Source organism: Acipenser ruthenus, chromosome 24, assembly GCF_902713425.1.
Source record: "Acipenser ruthenus chromosome 24, fAciRut3.2 maternal haplotype, whole genome shotgun sequence".
Classification (NCBI taxonomy): domain Eukaryota; kingdom Metazoa; phylum Chordata; class Actinopteri; order Acipenseriformes; family Acipenseridae; genus Acipenser; species Acipenser ruthenus.
In genome coordinates, this window is record NC_081212.1 from 4,358,890 (window position 1) to 4,381,560 (window position 22,671).

Sequence of the window (22,671 nt, forward strand, 5' to 3'; positions counted from 1 at the left end):
CTATGTTGGTCTTTTAACTGGCTTTAGCTTGCCTGAGAATCCTAACTGCTGGGACTGAACAGACTCCCTCATTCCATTCCAATCATGTGACAGTTCAACTGCTGGCCCCACCTAATCTCACTCTCTGTAGACTGACTCAATTTACTTTTTAAAACAGTACTTATATTATTTACAATATTTCTGTAGCTGCTTTCACATACAAGCGCTCACACGAGCTGCTTATTTACCTGTGATATTCCTTTACTTACCATGATGGTGTAAACTCTACATGGGCATCAAAAAACCCTGTGACCTCCCCAGTGGCAGCCTTCCACCCTTCAATTCGGGCCCGGATCAGCCCTTCCCTTTTCTTATTGCGGACAATTTTCACCAGGCCGGGGTAGCGCTTATTGACGTATTCCTCTAGAGGTCCCTTCAGCTGGTCTGGAACACACAGTACATGCAGACTGATTTGCCATAGGACTGACTGTTAAGTGCTTTCTATACACAAGGGCCAGGGCTTTGAGCATGGTATGGGTATGAAATATCAGAGTGTATTGTCCTTATTTCACTTTGTATCATTTTTTGTTTCAATAATCACAAACTGGTGACTTTTTGAAAACTCCTTATGGTTTCAATATACAGTAGCTGTCAACTCTACTGTAAGTACCACAGTGTACCCATTAACCTGTATAGTATAGATATGACTGAAATAGAAAACGAGGTAACAAGCACAGGTGTGTCTTTATTAAACTCATAGTAAAACCAGGAATGGCGCAAACTACTATGCAATGGGAGTCTTATTTCTATCCCTGTTGTGAAACAGCTTTTCAACATGAAGAAAAACTTTACACAGCATAGTATAAGTATTAAATATGAATGCATTTTTACAATAATAAATGCAGTATCTGTGCCACACTTAAGGTTAATCTTGTTGAAACTGGATATGGTGCAGTTTATCATTTTGCATGATCCAAAGTGTCTCGGTGGCATAATGTTGTATCTCACTTGAGTCCCATTAATACGTCATATATTGAATAATTAATAGTGGAACATCTAATAACTCATTCAATATACTACAATGATGTACTACAACCTAATTAATTCAAGACATGATATGAGACAATTATAATAAAAAAAGATATTGAACAGCATTTGTCATTATCACCGTAGGCTAATTATGTATGTCATGCATTGGTTTATTTATATTATAAACTATCATGAAATAAATAAATAAACCCCCAGTAAGCTTTTATTCACATGCATTTACTGTAAATGGTTATGCAAAATACAATGGTACATTTGTTTAGTCTAAGAATGAGGTTCACGTCAAAAGTTAGAAAAAAAGAAAACTAAGAAATAATTGTTCATTTAACTGTGTATTAGGACAAAAAGATGACACTCAAAATGAGCATCTCCCTATCCTCCATTCTTTAGCACATCAGTTATGGTGTTTCCATACAGGCACTTCCAGAATACCATGACTGCTCTCTCACCATCGTCACTGTTGTCATCCACCAGAATGATCTCCTTCAGGAGGTGTGCTGGCGTGTGGTTGACTGCGGAGTGCACCGAGCGCAGAATCACAGACAGGGCTTCGTTCACAAAGATGAAGATCAGGGAGACCTGAGGGAGGTCCTTACGGTAGGTCAGCTCTTTGCACCTTGGCATAACATAACATAACATAGTGTACATAAGCGCTGACATTAAGACAGGTGGATATACATCTATCTCCATATAATCCCTGATTCTGATACTCTCGTAACATCACAATTTTACACATTGTTTGAGCTAAAATATATATTTTTTTTTTCTAAAGTGTGTCTAAGGGTAGCTCTATCCCTGTCGACAGGGATATGCATCTCCAGTTGGGGATAACTCAGCAAACGTTTCTACAAGAAGTCTTGGACAATGTCTTTTGCGTCAAACTTATTTTTAGTACAACTGTTTGAGATTAAAGTTATGTACAAACATAAAATACTAAAATCCACCTTTCATCGAATACCAAAACAAATACTGCACGTACTGAATGAATGTAGTTTATGGTGTCTCTTGGTTTATGGTAAACCTAGTACTAGTAAACTGCCACAGAACATCATCATACACACTGGTAGTGCACATACTGTAATTCTTCTAATGACACACCGAAAGACTTACACTAATAGTTTTACTCTCCATTGCCATAAGGAATCGCTCATCCTGTTTGAATGCACACATCAACAACTAGATATGAAGTATCATTTATCAACTTAATCCTGAAGTCTTTTGGACTGCAGGTTATTTGATAGGAGCGTGATGTAAAAAAAGAAACAAATGATTAGGCTCCTGTATTCTGATGGTAGTGTATCAGATATACAGTTATGGAAATGATGCTTGTCTGTAAGGCATACAGATTACACTAGCGGTAAATGACTGCTCCGCTGTAATCAAGACATCTGTGACTGCAAATTCAATGGTAATATGGAAAAAGATAAATAATGAACTGGAGTACTGTTATAAAACCACTGTGATGCTACTGTATGTAGAGACATATGACATACTGATTTGTTTGATGGCTTCATGCTATGCCCTAGTTATTATAAATTAGAAAGTCTAACTATGTGTAGCACACTATGTAGTCCCTCACATCACTGGTTCATTTGTATTCTGTTAGATACAAAGCTGCATCCCCCTGTTCAAGGCAAGCAATATAAGTGAGGGCTGATAGTATGCGCTCAGTTGGCAGTTGCTTCTATATCCAAGCCTGCACAACACATTGATGTTTCACACAGAACTGTGCATCTCATCTCTATACTGTAAACACCCTCAGGTGAAGTGCAAGCTGCACACCTATCCAACACACAAATGTTAAATATGAAGGCGCTCACGGGTCAGGTTTCAAAAAGCATAATCTATTCGCTCTTAATGAGAGTCAAGGATGCAGATTTGAACTGACACACTTCATCAAGTGCACAGCATTCCCATTCCTTCATGCTATGTAGGTGACCCATTTCCTACCAATCGCTTTAGATCTGAGTACTTTGAAGAACAGCATCTTGTGATCTAATACAGCACCTGTTCATATTCAAAGCATCTGATAATTAGCAGAGATCTGCTAAACTACTCATATAGTAATGGACTTGTCTTACGTTAAGGGAGCTTTGTAATACAGAAATTGCAATTGTTAAACAATTGTAACAAAAACACCTTGCTACAAAAAAAACTATTTGTCATCTAATGAAAATATAAAATAATAAAAAATGATGTCACATACAGGGATATTATAATAGAGAATTACCTAATTTAATACTGTTGCATATGCAGGGAACATTACTTGTAAGGCAATCAAACATTAATAAAACAGCACATCAGACTGCTGGCTTCATCACCTACTTGCTTGGACGGAAGTCTGGAAGGGATCTATCCAGTGAAATCTTCTGGCTGAGATAAGCGTTGTACCCATACTTCTCTCCCAGTTCTTTGGCTTTAACCTGCTCATCGGGACTCAGGGTGGCAGCCAATCCTCCTTTACCACGCCCCTCATACCCTTCGATCAGCCCCAGAGACTTGGAAAGACCTGATGGAAAGATTAGGCTTACTGAGACCAGAAGAAAGCCGGCAATTACGGCTTTAAAAAGATTTTGAACATTTCACACTGATTTTTGCATTCCTTCTTTTATTTATTTCAATGATTGTTATTTTTTACTTGTAAGTATTGCCATACTACTGTATATTTTAAATATTGCATGTGAAAATAAATGCTAACAATAAATACAAAAGTAAAATAAAAACACAAGTCAACTATTCGTAACTAAGACTATGACTAACTAAGACTTAATACAGTAATCCGTCGTGTATCTGCCCATCACATATCTGCCCTAACCGTTTATCCGCCATGATCAAGCTCTTCAGCAACGTCACCCACGTGTGCAGCACTAATGCAAAATGGCTACAGGAAAGCGAAAGCGAGCTGTGCATACAATTTACATGTTTTTTTCTTTTCGTAAACCTATGCATTTTGCTACTGTGTAAATTACACTAATGTAAGTGTATACAGACAGCACTGTGGCACTTTCAATCTCGCCTTTTGATATCTTCGCTAAATATGTACGCCACCGTTTTCTTCGCAAAAGGATTACTATCCCTTTTAAACAGGATCATAAAATGCAGCTTATTTTAGATTGTACATATTTTATTACATTCTAAATTCAGTTGTAAAGAAATGCCTTAAAGTTAGCCAATTGTTTTATTTCTATTGGTAAATAAGTCCACTCAGCAGGGATTCAACTACTTATTTTGGACTTAACAAATAGTCTAAATTACAATGAGTTGCCAGTGCCGCCAAGTAATTTGGACATCTAAAAAAAAAAAAAAAAAAAAAAGAGAATCTTTGGTTGAAGGACATTGGTAAGTAAGTCTGGTAAGTCTGGTAAATATGCACCAAAGTATTACTGCCATATTCAGTAACTGTGTAACAGTGATTGTTTTGAGGAGCAGCCCTTTCAGGAAAAAAAAGGTTTCTGGACATAATCCTGTACTTTATCATTTATTTAAGAATAAATTGCAGTTCCCTTTTTATTTGAATAAATCATGAAGCGACTCCGCAATAACAGCTGAACAGCTGTTTAAGTGAAGTCCCGCAGCTTCTGGAGCTTTATTTTCATGTTCTCGCTTCATACGACATGAAAAATATCTACTGTTACAGAAACACTGTCCAACACACACACTCACTCACTCACTCAAGTAGAGAGAACAAGAGATTTAGAACATATTTTAGAAATTAACTGAAAATCACTTGCCATTCTTTTTTTTTTTTAGTAGTCACAAATTATTTTCTCCCAATTTAGACTATCCAATTATTATTTAAGCTCGGCTCACCGCTACCACCCATGCGCTGACTCTCGAGCGGCGAAGATGAACACACGCTGTCCTCCGAAGCGTGTGCCGTCAGCCGACCGCTTCTTTACACACTGCAGACTCACCATGCAGCCACCTCGGTTAATCGATTGTCTGTTTTAACCAGGCCGCATGTATAAAAGCAGCTGGTTGAGAGAGCAATCAGGGAGGAACTTGGTGGGGAGAGAGCAGCAGAGCTTGTGTTTGTTTGTATAGAAAATGCAGTGCTTAGGCAATTTGTTTTTGTTGCCTAAATGCATATTTTATCTGTGAAACAAAGTGTTGTAAATCAAATAAGAAGTGAAAAACCCTGATCAGCTTCAAAATAGCTTGGCACTAATCTGCCAGATATATTTTGCCATGCTTCATGAGTGCAGTTGCTCAAAAATGTAACTACAGGTTGGCTACTTTGTACCAACCCGTTAAACGTGATCCAGTGCTCAGTTGGATATTGAAGGTTAAATTGGGCTATAGGGATACAGCCAAATGAGTAAAATGCATTAAAAGGAATTGAAAGGAACGTGTTAAACTTGTGACAGGTTTGTGAGACGGGCAACTACTATGTTACAATAATAGGCAGGAGGATTGCAGGTGATAGACAGGAGAGAGAAAATTAACTGTTATGACATCACAAAATATAACTGAATAATATGTCATTTAGGAATTTATCAGCACTTTAATGACTACCAAATTATGGAAAGTTACAAATGTGAAAAAGGACTACACTGGGAGAATCCTGCTTCTAACTTCTGAAATGCCCCAATACAGTAAAAAACAAAACAAAACAGGGAATGTCAAAATATAAATAAATAACCAACAATAACCTATGAACTATGTATTTTGTTGTTGTTATTGACAATTTGGAGGTTATATGTAGTTGAAAATTGCCTGTATGAAATCAGGTACATAGTTCACAAGTCATATTTCAGGTGATCGACTAGGGGGTGGGTGTTTTAATAATTTCCTTTTTGCTGTAACATATTTATGTAAACGTTTAAATGCACAATAAATAATAAAACCCTTACCCAGTTCATAAAAACGGACACCTGACATTGGTGGGGATTGAGTTGAGATAGAACAGGTCAGTACAGAGTAAAAAGGAACCTCACTTACCATTGAGTTGCCTGTAGACTACCTCTTCTAGAAAGGAGAGCCTCTTCAGTACTGTCTCTTGACTGTCTCTTGAACCCTGGCTTGTAAGGTTGGAATCCTTTCTGGTTTGCACTGGCAACCCTTGCTCTGTGTATACCATGGTTCTTGACTTATATTTGGTCCAAAAAATCATAAACCCAGTCACTACCATTAGGTTTAGCACCAGCAAACCTCTCCATCTTCTCAACAACACAGCCATTATAAAGTTGTGGTTTGAAGCTTTGAACCGAAGAGCAGATGGAGAGAAACTCCTAGGGTACAGAGGTCGACTGCACTCACCTACGTGTGTGTGTGTGTGTGTGTGAGACAGATTAAAGGTATGGTAGATAATAGTATATCCAATATAGTACTGCGAATAGATTAAGCGCATTCAAGTTTTTTTTTAAAAAAAAAAAAACAGAACACATCAGTCCAAAAGAAACTGCACAATGAAACCCGATGTTAGAATGAATAGTTACCGAAATACATGTATTTTAAAAGAATTAAATATCAAATACAGACCTAAGGTCCCTCTCAACAAAATAAAATCATGAAGTAGAATTTAAGTTTCATTTAAAATGGTTCGTAGGATGTTTGCATGCACGATAGTTTCACGGTGGTTACTTTAATTTAAAAGCACTATCAATTGATAATTCAAATGTACACAGATTTTAGAAAGCACGGCAAGGATGCACGTAGGACCTATAATAGCAGTAGACTCGTCGGTGTCGCAGTCTAATAATAAAGTGTTGTAATTTGGTGTAAGTAGTTGCGCTGGTTTGACACCCCATTTTAATTCCAAAATAATCGGCATGTGTGGGTTCGTTGTGTGCACATCATTGCACTGGAGGATCCTTGGAAATGCCTTTCAGAGACGTGTCAGGATAAAACGCAACATCATCTGTTCCCTGTGTAAAATATGTAACATAAATCAAGTAGAATAATCAGATCAGTCAGTCAGTTTCCTGCTCTTTTGTAAATATCTGTTCCCATTCTTTTTCATCAGGTTTCTTTTTTCTCTCTCTTGAATCTTGCTATTTATGCGATAGCAATTATTTGCACGAACTGGTTGGTACGAAATCCCGGACTGGATCACAGGCTATGTAATGTGCAGGATCATAAAATGCATCTTATTTTAGATTGTACATATTTTATTACATTCTAAATTCAGTTGTAAAGAAATGCCTTAAAGTTAGCCAATTGTTTTATTTCTATTGGTAAATAAGTCCACTCAGCAGGGATTCAACTATACTTATTTTGGACTTAACAAATAGTCTAAATTACAATGAGTTGCCAGTGCCGCCAAGTAATTTGGACATCTAAAAAAAAAAAAAAAAAAGAGAAACTTTGGTTGAAGGACATTGGTAAGTAAGTCTGGTAAATATGCACCAATGTATTACTGCCATATTCAGTAACTGTGTAACAGTGATTGTTTTGAGGAGCAGCCCTTTCAGGAAAAAAAAAAGGTTTCTGGACATAATCCTGTACTTTATCATTTATTTAAGAATAAATTGCTGTTCCCTTTTTATTTGAATAAATCATGAAGCGACTCCGCAATAACAACTGAACAGCTGTTTAAGTGCAGTCCCGCAGCTCCTGGAGCTTTATTTTCATGTTCTCGCGTCATACGACATGAAAAATATCTACTGTTACAGAAACACTGTCCAACACACACACTCACTCACTCAAGTAGAGAGAACAAGAGATTTAGAACATATTTTAGAAATTAACTGAGTAGTCACAAATTATTTTCTCACAATTTAGAAATGTTTCTTTTTTTCTCTCTTTGAATCTTGCAATTTGTGCGATAGCAATTATTTGCACGAACTGGTTGGTACGAAATCCCGGACTGCATCACCGAATAGACCCCCTCATAACAGGGTAACACAGGCTATGTAATCTGCAGATAACCCAAAAAGAAACGCTTAATTAGAATGCAAGGACATACATTTTGTTAACTTGTTCATGTTCTGAAAACACAATTATTGGCTAAGGAAAAACAGTTTTCACCAACAGACTTTGCTCTTTTGTATTACCTTTTTAAGTGGACAAATAACTGTCCCAGAGAGTGTTTATCTATATACCTTATCTATCCAGTGGCAGCGCTAGGCATAAGCAGGCTAAGCAGTTGCTTAGGACCCCAAGCAGTTCAAGGTGGCCCTGATTCAGGGAAATTTAAAAAAGAAATACAGCAGTACATTGCATATCTGACTTGCAGGTGTTACCTTCATATTCATATAATTGTAGCTACCAGTGTCAGTAATTTAGGTTTTATTCTCCTTCTTTTCATCAGGTACTGCTAGTCTCTTAGTTATGTTTTTTTTTTCCTTCCCTCGTAACTGTCTTTGCATGGAGGCTGGTATTAAACTTGTTAGCTTGTAATTAAAAAGAGTGTAGTATTAGAAATAAAGATGCATTCAAAATGCAATTCAAGCAGATGAGTAGGGAAGCTTATTACATGTGGTAGTATACTGTTCCATACATGCTCGCATTCTGAGAATAAAATATTGTTAAAACACTTGACTAAGCATGTTTTATGTTTATAAAAGTATTACATAAAGGTCGTGGCCCACAATAAGGTCCCGCACCAGGGCCCATCTTTCTCTGCCCCTGGCCTGGAGGTGAATAAATGGAACCTTTTTATACCTGACGTCCCGCTGATTAGATTCCACACCTGGTAATCACACACAGCAGGCAGGCTCAGTCAGGTACTTCATTATTAATTACAATAAATACACACTATTTATAATATACATTTACACAAAAACCCTCTCCATGCGCTCCTGCCCTGCTACAGTGCTGTATACACTTACATTAGTGTCGGGTAATTTACACAGTAGCAAAATGCATAGGTTTATGAAAAAGAACAACTTTCATTTGTAAGCACAACTCGCTTTTGCTTTCCTGTAGCTATTTTGCATTATCGCTGTACACGTGGGTGATGTTGCTGAAGAGCTTGATCATGGTGGATAAACGGTTAGGGTAGATATGTGACAGATTACTGTATTGCCACTTAGAGCCCCCAGTCAGCTAGCAGTGCCACTGTATCTATCCACATAAATGCAATTAGTTCAGTTTTAAATACACTCAAATAGTGTTTAATTAATACAAATTGGGTTGATATAATGAAGGCTACGATGTGAAGAAAATATTGGACCAATACATAACTTAATTTTGTAGGAAATCTATTCCGAGTTGGTGTTTCTCTTGGCTTTAAGAACCTTACATCACATGACGTACTGTAATGGGCACTGCGCTTTTAAAATGTCAACATTATTTTATTTGCTTGGTGGTATCATTTGTTTGAGAGAATGAAAAACAAAAACGTTATGGGTGCCCTTTTTACTGCTGCACCATGAGGTCATCAACTTTACACAATTTCTCGACTACAATTGGAGGAAACCCCTCCAATTTGGTCCACTTGAGCAGTAGTGATGCACATGCACTGTAAACATTTTGCATATGGGAGGGGGCGGGGGGGACTCTTTCTTCCAGAGTGCATAACATAACATTGCTGAAAGGTGAAGCAGTGAATCCACATTGAAAGAACACAAAAGCGAAACCAAAGATGTCATTATCCTGACCCCTATTCTGTTACATGGTTCAATGCAGATGAATGATGAATGTCACTACCTTTGCCTCTTGTTCTTCTATTACATTACCCCATACATAAGTGTTGGTGTTGAGCGAACAACATCCAACCACAACACCAATGGAAAATATTAGTACCAATGCATTTGTTATAATGAAACAGCCAACAATGGCATAACTATTTATCAGCGTGATCACACTGTCAATGGGACCATACAGGACAGCTTGTTGCTGCCAAGTCAAGAATAAAAGTGTTCTTCAACAAATGTCAACTTATTATTAATATTATTATTATTTTTATTACTGTGACCAAATCGTATGGCTTAATTCACAAGGATACTAGTTTGACCTGTGACACCTATATACTTTATCACTGAGTTTCCTTTCGATAGAATACACTTTGTCTTGTAGTAGACTGAGTTATAAAGGCAGGGCTCTTTTGCCACAGCAGTAAGAACCTAGGGACTGGGGTTTTATCCACAGTTTATGTTACAAACACTGATGCCCCGTCTGACGATCGGAAGTGGCATCATCTGCGCATCTTTTTTTAATGCAATGCAACTATAAAAATGTAGGACTGTATACTATGCTCTTAATGCGGAAGTATACTCAAGCCAACGCATAAGGAGTTTACAAGACTTAAGTAAAAGTGTGAAGAACAGGACCAATGTGTGGCAAAACTCATGACTTGGGAAAATGAGGTCACGTGACAATCGTCTTTCGTTTGGTGGTCATGGAGCACAACTTTTTCAGGTGAAGTAAACATATTATTTTATGTAATAAAACACATTTTAGACAAATTACAGGTTTTCATGCAAAAATGTATTGGTATTTTTTTTGAGAAGGATTGATGTAGGAACGTTTTTTTATGAATTTATGTGGACTGCTAGGAACGCTTCTCCAGTATCATAATTGTAAGTTGTTTGTTTTTTTCATATTGCATGATCTCATTTTGATACAGTAATTTATATGAACAAATATGAACGTGGTAACCTTTGTCACCAAATACATGACATGCAGTGTTTAATTTTAATATTCAGATATTTGTCTTGGCACAAACAAAAGCTTGTGAGTTTAAGCCCTGTGAGAAGTGCCCCGTCACACCAATGTTCATATTTGATATGCACCTGTATTCTATCATTCTCTCCCCATGTACTGTATCATTATTTCCCCATAATGTAGCTCAGAAACGTGTATTTTTAAATTACAATCACTACTTTTGCTTCAGGTTAACAGAAAATTCTATGAGAGGAACCACTCTCCTTGTTTTTGTTCACAAGAAAAAAAAAAAAAAAAGTGTATTTTGAACATGGTTTTAGTGTTTGATTCAAAGCACTTGTACAGTCCATATTTCATGGTTTAGGTTATAGGAAGTTCATTATATTACCTGTATCCAGTCTATTCTAGTGTTCGCCGTTAGAATTTGATGGATAATTCATTCAGTGTATTGTCGTAGACAAATCCTATCAAATCATGTTTAGGACCTCCTTTTCATAAAACTGGGACATTAGTTTTTTGCCCAGTAAAAACATGTATCTTTTTGTATCATTTCAGAGTCCACATGGATCCTCTGTAACTTGGCAAATCCGTCGCCTTTCTTCCACTGGAATGGTCTGCATTGCTGGTATGGTATAAGAACATCTAGTTTTAGGGTGAGGTTAGATTGAAAAAATATTATTTCCATTGAAACAGACAGCATACACCCACGTAATAAACACACCTGGCCAAAAGAATACACCCACATCAGTCAAGAACTGTTTCATGACTACTAAAATATATTAGATTCATTGAAACAGACTTGAAGGAGTTGATTACACCTGTCACTAATTGATTGTCACTAACTGATTGTTTATTGTATTGAGTATGACTTGTCTGTGTTTTAAAAGTATTTTAATTTTATATTTGTATGTTTGTATTGTAATATTTTTTTTATTGTACTGCTGCTACCATTCTTGGCTAGGTCTCACTTGAAAATGAGGTTAATGTGATTACCTAGTAAAATAAAGGTTTATTAATAATAATAATAATAATAATAATAATAATAATAATAAAGTGAGGGCCTAAGAGGATGAATTTAATTAAAAAACACTTTTTTTTTCTTTTTAGTACTACTCTGAAATGCGACCAGGTTTTAATCTGGCAGTGAGACTTTTCATACACTTTCATCAGCTTTTAAAAAACATCAGAAAGGCAGTGCTTAATTTGTAAATCGGGAGGTCCCGGAACACATAGTGAGTGCGAGAGGGGGGGTGTTCCGGGGGGGGGGGGGGGGCTCTGAGGTACCGGAACGCATGAGAAAAAAGTGACAAACACAATGTAGCCAGACAATGTAGCTATAACCTGTGTTAAGGTGTCATCTTTAGCCTTGGCTACAATGCTTGCTGCCGCTAAATGGGCCTTGGTTCGGGCATGTTCAAAAACTTTTTTTCTGAAGGCTCTTTGTTGTTTTTTTCATGCCAGAGGCAGAGGACGTTACTGTACATTCCACCCACTCTTTGCTAGTTTCACCCCTCCCTATGATTAATACTTCTAAGTCATCTTGAGTAAAGTCAGCCAAATTACTAAATAATAATAATAATAATAATAATTATTATAATAATTGCGATATACATCTCATTTCCAAAATAAATAAATACAAACATCTACTGGTATTGTAACGTTATTGTACCCAAGGCTTAATTATATAACTTGTGATTACATATTTGACCTTGAGGAATAAATGTGTTTTATACATGACGATTTACAACTACGGTTAAATATTTTATAATTTAATAATGACGGCGATTCCCCTTAGTCCACAAGGTGACACGTTAGTATCAGCTGCGATTACTTGCACGAACTGGTTGGTACGAAATCCCGGACTGGATCACCGAATAGACCCCCTCATAACAGGGTAACACAGGCTATGTAATCTGCAGATAACCCAAAAAGAAACGCTTAATTAAAATGCAAGGAAATACATTTTGTTAACTTGTTCATGTTCTGAAAACACAATTATTGGCTAAGGAAAAACAGTTTTCACCAACAGACTTTGCTCTTTTGTAGTACCTTTATAATTGGACAAATAACTGTCCCAGAGAGTGTTTATCTATATACCCTATCTATCCAGTGGCAGCGCTAGGCATAAGCAGGCTAAGCAGTTGCTTAGGACCCCAAGCAGTTCAAGGTGGCCCTGATTCAGGGAAATTTAAAAAAGAAATACAGCAGTACGTTGCGTATCTGACTTGCAGGTGTTACCTTCATATTCATATAATTGTAGCTACCAGTGTCAGTAATTTAGGTTTTATTCTCCTTCTTTTCATCAGGTACTGCTAGTCTCTTAGTTATGTTTTTTTTTTCCTTCCCTCGTAACTGTCTTTGCATGGAGGCTGGTATTAAACTTGTTAGCTTGTAATTAAAAAGAGTGTAGTATTAGAAATAAAGATGCATTCAAAATGCAATTCAAGCAGATGAGTAGAAAAGCTTATTACATGTGGTAGTATACTGTTCCATACATGCTCGCATTCTGAGAATAAAATATTGTTAAAACACTTGACTAAGCATGTTTTATGTTTATAAAAGTATTACATAAAGGTCGGGGCCCACAATAAGGTCCCGCACCAGGGCCCATCTTTCTCTGCCCCTGGCCCGGAGGTGAATAAATGGAACCTTTTTATACCTGACGTCCCGCTGATTAGATTCCACACCTGGTAATCACACACAGCAGGCAGGCTCAGTCAGGTACTTCATTATTAATTACAATAAATACACACTATTTATAATATACATTTACACAAAAACCCTCTCCATGCGCTCCTGCCCTGCTACAGTGCTGTATACACTTACATTAGTGTCGGGTAATTTACACAGTAGCAAAATGCATAGGTTTATGAAAAAGAACAACTTTCATTTGTAAGCACAACTCGCTTTTGCTTTCCTGTAGCTATTTTGCATTATCGCTGTACACGTGGGTGATGTTGCTGAAGAGCTTGATCATGGTGGATAAACGGTTAGGGTAGATATGTGACAGATTACTGTATTGCCACTTAGAGCCCCCAGTCAGCTAGCAGTGCCACTGTATCTATCCACATAAATGCAATTAGTTCAGTTTTAAATACACTCAAATAGTGTTTAATTAATACAAATTGGGTTGATATAATGAAGGCTACGATGTGAAGAAAATATTGGACCAATACATAACTTAATTTTGTAGGAAATCTATTCCGAGTTGGTGTTTCTCTCGGCTTTAAGAACCTTACATCACATGACGTACTGTAATGGGCACTGCGCTTTTAAAATGTCAACATTATTTTATTTGCTTGGTGGTATCATTTGTTTGAGAGAATGAAAAAAAAAAGTTATGGGGACCCTTTTTACTGCTGCACCATGAGGTCATCAACTTTACACAATTTCTCGACTACAATTGGAGGAAACCCCTCCAATTTGGTCCACTTGAGCAGTAGTGATGCACATGCACTGTAAACATTTTGCATATGGGAGGGGGCGGGGGGGACTCTTTCTTCCAGAGTGCATAACATAACATTGCTGAAAGGCGAAGCAGTGAATCCACATTGAAAGAACACAATAGCGAAACCAAAGATGTCATTATCCTGACCCCTATTCTGTTACATGGTTCAGATGAATGATGAATGTCACTACCTTTGCCTCTTGTTCTTCTATTACATTACCCCATACATAAGTGTTGGTGTTGAGCGAACAACATCCAACCACAACACCAATGGAAAATATTAGTACCAATGCATTTGTTATAATGAAACAGCCAACAATGGCATAACTATTTATCAGCGTGATCACACTGTCAATGGGACCATACAGGACAGCTTGTTGATGCCAAGTCAAGAATAAAAGTGTTCTTCAACAAATGTCAACTTATTATTAATATTATTGTTATTTTTATTACTGTGACCAAATCTTATGGCTTAATTCACAAGGATACTAGTTTGACCTGTGCCACCTATATACTTTATCACTGAGTTTCCTTTCGATAGAATACACTTTGTCTTGTAGTAGACTGAGTTATAAAGGCAGGGCTCTTTTGCCACAGCAGTAAGAACCTAGGGACTGGGGTTTTATCCACAGTTTATGTTACAAACACTGATGCCCCATCTGACGATCGGAAGTGGCATCATCTGCGCATCTTTTTTTAATGCAATGCAACTATAAAAATGTAGGACTGTATACTATGCTCTCAATGCGGAAGTATACTCAAGCCAACGCATAAGGAGTTTACAAGACTTAAGTAAAAGTGTGAAGAACAGGACCAATGTGTGGCAAAACTCATGACTTGGGAAAATGAGGTCACGTGACAATCGTCTTTCGTTTGGTGGTCATGGAGCACAACTTTTTCAGGTGAAGTAAACATATTATTTTATGTAATAAAACACATTTTAGACAAATTACAGGTTTTCATGCAAAAATGTATTGGTATTTTTTTTGAGAAGGATTGATGTAGGAACGTTTTTTTATGAATTTATGTGGACTGCTAGGAACGCTTCTCCAGTATCATAATTGTAAGTTGTTTGTTTTTTTCATATTGCATGATCTCATTTTGATACAGTAATTTATATGAACAAATATGAACGTGGTAACCTTTGTCACCAAATACATGACATGCAGTGTTTAATTTTAATATTCAGATATTTGTCTTGGCACAAACAAAAGCTTGTGAGTTTAAGCCCTGTGAGAAGTGCCCCGTCACACCAATGTTCATATTTGATATGCACCTGTATTCTATCATTCTCTCCCCATGTACTGTATCATTATTTCCCCATAATGTAGCTCAGAAACGTGTATTTTTAAATTACAATCACTACTTTTGCTTCAGGTTAACAGAAAATTCTATGAGAGGAACCACTCTCCTTGTTTTTGTTCACAAAAAAAAAAAAAAAAAAAGTGTATTTTGAACATGGTTTTAGTGTTTGATTCAAAGCACTTGTACAGTCCATATTTCATGGTTTAGGTTATAGGAAGTTCATTATATTACCTGTATCCAGTCTATTCTAGTGTTCGCCGTTAGAATTTGATGGATAATTCATTCAGTGTATTGTCGTAGACAAATCCTATCAAATCATGTTTAGGACCTCCTTTTCATAAAACTGGGACATTAGTTTTTTGCCCAGTAAAAACATGTATCTTTTTGTGTCATTTCAGAGTCCACATGGATCCTCTGTAACTTGGCAAATCCGTCGCCTTTCTTCCACTGGAATGGTCTGCATTGCTGGTATGGTATAAGTACATCTAGTTTTAGGGTGAGGTTAGATTGAAAAAATATTATTTCCATTGAAACAGACAGCATACACCCACGTAATAAACACACCTGGCCAAAAGAATACACCCACATCAGTCAAGAACTGTTTCATGACTCACTTTCTGGATGAACTCGACTATCTACTCTCCTCCCTCCCCTCTCTGCCTACCCCGACTGTCCTGTTGGGTGACTTCAACATCCATCTCTCCAACCCCAGCCACTCTGCTGGATTCCTCCCTCTCCTTCACTCCTTCGACTTCTGTCTCTCTCCGTCCCCTCCTACCCACAAAGCTGGCCGTCAACTGGACCTCACCTTCTCCAGGGCCTGCTGCCCCTCCAACCTCTCTGTCACCCCCCTGGACCTCTCTGATCACTATTTCATCTCTTTTTCTCTGTCTCTCCCCCCTCTCCCTGCTCCTCCTACCCCCACTGTCACCTCTCGCCGTAACCTCCGCTCTCTCTCCCCCTCTGTCCTTGCCTCCACTGCTCTCTCTCACCTCCCTCCTATCGACTCCTTTTCACAACTCTCCGTAGACTCTGCTACCTCCACCCTCTTCTCCTCACTCACCTCCTCCCTCGACTCCCTCTGTCCCCTCACCTCCCGACCTGCTCGCCCCTCCCCTCCCCATCCCTGGCTCTCCTCTGTGCTCCGCTCGGCAAGAATCACACTGCGATCTGCTGAAAAGAAATGGAAGAGAACCAAACTCCCTGCTGCCCTAGACCTTTACCGCACTCTTCTCTCCTCCTTCTCCTCTACTCTCTCCTCTGCTAAATGTGCTTATTTCCAATCTGTAATCCAAGCCTCCACTAACAACCCACGTAAACTATTCTCTACCTTCTCCTCCCTCCTAAACCCTCCCCCCCTCCTCCTCCCTCCTCTATCTCCCCTGACGACTTTGCCTCCTTCTTCTCTTCTAAAATCTCAGATATCCGCAAACTCTTTAACACCTCTCCCTCCCCCGCACCCCCTCCTGCTCCAACCCCTACACCCACTACATCCCCTACTAACTCGCCCTCCCTCTCCACCTTCTTGCCCCTCTCAGACTCTGACCTCTCCTCCCTGCTCCAGGGTCACAAACCCACCACGTGTGCCTTGGACCCCCTCCCCACTCACCTCTTTCAAGCTGCTGCTCCTGCTCTACTCCCCTTCATCTCCTCCCTCCTCAACACCTCTCTACTTTCTGGCATCTTCCCCTCTGCCTTCAAAAAAGCCTCTATCACTCCCCTCCTCAAAAAACCTACCCTCGACCCCACCTCCCTCCAGAGCTACCGTCCTGTCTCCCTCCTACCCTTCCTCTCCAAAACCCTCGAGCGGACTGTACACCGCCAGCTCTCTGCTTTCCTGTCCAACCACTCTCTGCTTGACCCTCTCCAATCTGGCTTCCGCTCTGCTCACTCCACTGAAACCGCCCTTCTGTCTGTCACCAACTCACTTAAGTGTGCCCGAGCTGCCTCTCTCTCCTCTGTCCTAATTCTCCTCGACCTCTCTGCTGCCTTTGACACTGTTGATCACTCTATTCTACTATCATCTCTTGCTGACCTGGGGATCTCTGGCACTGCTCTGGCCTGGTTCTCCTCCTACCTCTCCAACCGCACTTACCAGGTAACCTGGCGTGGAGCAACCTCCACACCTCACCCTCTCTTAACTGGAGTCCCCCAAGGGTCAGTCTTGGGTCCTCTCCTGTTCTCTCTCTACACCCGCTCCCTGGGCCCCCTCATCGCATCCTATGGTTTCTCATACCATTTCTATGCTGATGATGCTCAGATTTTCCTCTCCTTCCCCACCTCTGACTCCACCATCTCCTCCCGTATCTCTACCTGTCTGTCTGCTATTTCCTCCTGGATGCACTCGCATCACCTCAAACTCAACCTCTCTAAATCTGACCTCCTTTTCTTTCCCTCCTCCTCCCCCTCCTCTGATCTCTCCATCTCTGTTCCTCTGGAATCTACCACACTCTCTCCCTCTTCCTCAGCTAAGAACCTTGGAGTCACCCTGGACCCCTGCCTCTCTTATTCCCAGCACATCTCCACTCTGGCACGCACTTGCAGATTCTTCCTGAGCAAGATCCGAAGAATCCGACCCTTCCTCACCAACTATGCTACCCAGCTCCTGGTCCAGGCCCTGGTACTCTCCCGCCTAGACTACTGCAACTCCCTCCTGGCTGGCCTCCCTGCGTCCGCCACCCGTCCGCTCCAGCTCATCCAGAACTCTGCTGCTCGCCTGGTGTTCTCTCTACCTCGCTTCGCCCACGCTACTCCACTACTCCGCTCGCTCCACTGGCTCCCGATCACCGCTCGCATCCAGTTCAAGACTCTTGTACTAGCCTACAGATGCCTTGATCAGACTGCACCCAGCTACCTCCAGACCCTCATCTCTCCCTACACCCCCACTCGACCTCTCCGCTCCGCCTGCACTAGAAGACTGGCTCTACCTCCGCTACGCTCCCCTGCCTCCCGAGCCCGCTCCTTCTCCACCCTTGCTCCGCAGTGGTGGAACGACCTTCCTACAGATGTCAGGACTGCCCAGTCCCTGACCACATTCCGGCGCCTCCTTAAGACTCACCTCTTCAAACAGCACCTGTAGAACTCCTCTGTTGTATCCTGGGACACTATCACCCTTCATTTAAATATGCTTTATTTTGCTCTTATCTGCCCCCTATTTTACTGCATTTAATCCTGTACCTCAGAATATTGTAATCTGCCAAGTGTTTAATCTGTAGTATTTTGTACTTAATCATATCCTGATGTAACTATCACTATTTAATCATATCCTGATGTAACTTTCACTATTATCTGCTGTATTATTGAATTGTGATTTGTCACACTTGAGAATTATTGTATTTCTTGTTCTTATTGTATGACTTATATTGTAACACTTGAATGTATTTGTATTTGCTTGCGATTGTAAGTCGCCCTGGATAAGGGCGTCTGCTAAGAAATAAATAATAATAATAATAATACTAAAATATATTAGATTCATTGAAACAGACTTGAAGGAGTTGATTACACCTGTCACTAATTGATTGTCACTAACTGATTGTTTATTGCATTGAGTATGACTTGTCTGTGTTTTAAAAGTATTTTAATTTTATATTTGTATGTTTGTATTGTAATATTTTTTTTTATTGTACTGCTGCTACCTTTCTTGGCTAGGTCTCACTTGAAAATGAGGTTAATGTGATTACCTAGTAAAATAAAGGTATAATAATAATAATAATAATAATAATAATAATAATAATAATAATAATAATAATAATAATAATAATAATAATAATAATAATAATAATAATAATAAAGTGAGGGCCTAAGAGGATGAATTTAATTAAAAAAACACTTTTTTTTTTCTTTTTAATACTACTCTGAAATGCGACCAGGTTTTAATCTGGCAGTGAGACTTTTCATACACTTTCATCAGCTTTCAAAAAACATCAGAAAGGCAGTGCTTAATTTGTAAATCGGGAGGTCCCGGAACACATAGTGAGTGCGAGAGGGGGGGTGTTCCGGGGGGGGGGGGGGGCTCTGAGGTACCGGAACGCATGAGAAAAAAGTGACAAACACAATGTAGCCAGACAATGTAGCTATAACCTGTGTTAAGGTGTCATCTTTAGCCTTGGCTACAATGCTTGCTGCCGCTAAATGGGTCTTGGTTCGGGCATGTTCAAAAACTACTGTACATTCCACCCACTCTTTTGCTAGTTTCACCCCTCCCTATGATTAATACTTCTAAGTCATCTTGAGTAAAGTCAGCCAAATTACTAAATAATAATAATAATAATAATAATAAATAATAATAATAAATAATAATAAAAATAATAATAATAATAATAATAATAATAATAATAATAATAATTGCGATATACACCTCATTTTCAAAATAAATAAATACAAACATCTACTGGTATTGTAACGTTATTGTACCCAAGGCTTAATTATATAACTTGTGATTACATATTTGACCTTGAGGAATGAATGTGTTTTATACATGACGATTTACAACTACGGTTAAATATTTTATAATTTAATAATGACGGCGATTCCCCTCAGTCCACAAGGTGACACGTAGTATCAGCTGCGATACAACAACCTTTTAGGAGGATATTGCACATTCTAATGGATGACGTTCTTAAACGTATATTATATTTTACACGCACATTAAATATACATTTTCTAAATGTTATTTTACTGTGTTAAACACTAAAAAATACTAAATATATACACGTTTAAACTTTGTTTTTATAAAATATACATGTTGCGGTTATGGGTGTGCTTCAACGTGTATTTGATTACATGACTAATCCCAAAGATTTACTGGCTAGAAGAGGAATTGGGCAAACAGTGTTTTGCTCTGTGCTGAATAAATACCACTCGTTCGAGGCTCTTTTTTGTTGATGTAAAAAACAATGGGTGACTCAATGAATAGAAAAAAAACACATAAGAAATGCAACTGACTATTTTTTTTTAAGATTAAATTGATACTGATGGCTAAACAATGCTAATGGTTCAAACTGTTATGTTATCTCCAGTATTCTAAATATGTATTATTATTATTTTTGTTAAACTATATTTAATTTAATGTTTATGAACCAAGTCAACCAAATATAGATTCTCCCTAGCTTTTGTGATGTGTAGTTTGTGAACGACTCGTTCTTTCCGGTTCAAATAAACCTACGTAAACAATCTTAATGCGGTCTACATTGATTGGTTTTGTGTCATTGAATCAGTGAATCAAATGAACGAAATGAATCGACCACCACTGTTTCAATTTACCTCGCCGGCCCGCCCCATAACCGCATGTACAAATAAGAAAGCAGGATAGGATGCGCTTTTACTGGGGGACGGGAGAAATAACGAGGATGCAGAAGCAATTTTAACTCTGATCGGTTTTATTAGAATGTTTACAGTGCAAACAGTGGAAAAAATAATAAATCATGCCCCGAGAGGTACCGGATCCGAGCAAATTAGGAGCCGGAACAAAAAAAGTAAAATCTGAGAGGTGCCGGATCCTGTTCCGGCAGGATCCGGCTCAAATTAAGCACTGCAGAAAGGACTCGAGATATTTCTTTGCTGCCATCTACTGGCCGCAGCAAAGTAATACACTTTATATAAAAAAATGAAATTATACCGATTATATTCTATAATCCTATTTTATTGTAGGGAGTGAACTTTTTAGCAAGCATAATGTACTGGATTGTATAAAGCAGTATATTAACACTGACAAGGTGTCATACGTTGTTTTATACTGAACTCTTGATAAAAAAAAAATACATAAAAAAATATATATTTTTCCTGCCAATTTGTTCATAAATGTTAGGGCTATAGTATTACAAACATAGCTGTGTATTCGATCACGAAACACTTACTGTAATGTGATGCTGATGTTTTCTAATTGAGCTGTTAATGACTAAAAGCACCCCACGGCTTTTAATGATCATGATTCCCCAAAAGAAAAACAGTACAGACCGTGTATGGTAAGGATTATTTCAGAACATTTGATATAATGCAAAATATTTATTCATTGCACTATATGTGATGACAAAATGTGTAGGGATTACAATCCCATTTAAAATATTTAGAATTACATGAGAAATGTGCCTTACTATAAAGGTACCAGACTGTAAGTCTAAAGTGGAGCATAGGGTAGCACCTACACACCATATGTACATATACGTTTGGTCAAATAAAATTGTTATATGCTTTATTAGCATTTTTTTTTCATCATTAAAATAGTTATTGTGTATTTGTAGCTAATGTGCCTGCTCTTTGTTGTGTGCGGTTTGACCCGTGAGATACTGCTGGTTTGTTGTGTGGCCGTGTCTGAGACAGGCAACCCGTGATATGGCATCTTGTGAGCTCTCTTTTTAAATACTTATTTAAAGAATCTTGAAATAAAAATGAGAATAAACTTGACGCTCAGACATTGCTTAAAACAGTCCTCAAACGTTTTGTGAATATGGTGCAGTGTGCCTTGGTGTCTAAGCTGCTACTGTATAAATCGCATTAGAAAGTTTGTTGGTGAGTGGTTTAAACCTTCAGAATAAGCTCACTGCTTAAAGCTACTTTGAGATGTCTCTCTTGTGTGCATTGTGTGGTAGTTACAAGGAAATCATAGTATGTGACTCCTTATTATACAACTCTTGTAAGCACATTGTCTTTTTGTATTATTTCAGAGTCCACATGGATCCACTGTAACATGGCAGATCTCCCCATGATTTCTTCTCGTCTCCAGTCTGCATTGTTGGTATGTATAGTTTTAAGGGTGATTTCTAGTTAGAAAATAGGATTGCCCCTATAACTTACTGTGGCAGAGCAGGGCTCTGCCTTTAGAAATACTGGCAGGGAAGGAGTTAAATTCTCCTCCCTGCCCTGATTGATTGTGTCAGGTGGGAGCAATCGACTAATTAATTATTCAATTAGTCACCAGCCACCTGACATAAAAGGAGGCCTCAGCCTCCCATTTGGGAGAGTTCTAGAAGGAGAAGAGTGTTTTTGTGTGTGCTGTGTGTTTATTTAATGTTTGAAAACCAGTGAAGGCAACGCCCAGCCTGGAAACTTTATTTGTAAGTTTTGTTTTGTGTTTATTTTGTGTTTGAAACCTTTTTGTTTGGCCCTTGTGCCGGTTTATTTTGTATTTTTTTTTGTTTAATAAAGATCGTTATTTTGCCCTTTTCACAGTCTCTGAGCCTCAAACCTCTGTTATCCTTGTCACACTTACCCTCTAGTTTTTCGATGTTGTTAATGATGTGGTGATAGCTGATTTGGTGTTAGTCAATAGCCAATGCTTCCTACTTTAAAGGGTTAATATTGCAGAATGCCACTCTACCCATGTGATATTCATGAATCTGTTAGGG

At 38.5% G+C, this 22,671-nt stretch overlaps 1 protein-coding gene across 1 annotated transcript in view; it reads right to left on the reverse strand.

The window, feature by feature from the left end:
* The window catches only part of LOC117429534 (polypeptide N-acetylgalactosaminyltransferase 17-like), a 30,924-nt gene extending 23,895 nt beyond the window's left edge, over window positions 1–7,029 (reverse strand). Inside the window, exons 1-4 of the mRNA XM_034049123.3 lie at window positions 5,968–7,029; window positions 3,352–3,535; window positions 1,476–1,642; window positions 249–423 (exon numbers count right to left, since the gene is read on the reverse strand). Coding sequence (XP_033905014.2) covers window positions 249–423; window positions 1,476–1,642; window positions 3,352–3,535; window positions 5,968–6,376 — 935 coding nt within the window. The 5' untranslated portion in view covers window positions 6,377–7,029. The remainder of the gene's footprint in view (window positions 1–248; window positions 424–1,475; window positions 1,643–3,351; window positions 3,536–5,967) is intronic.
* Between the last annotated feature and the right edge of the window lie 15,642 nt (window positions 7,030–22,671).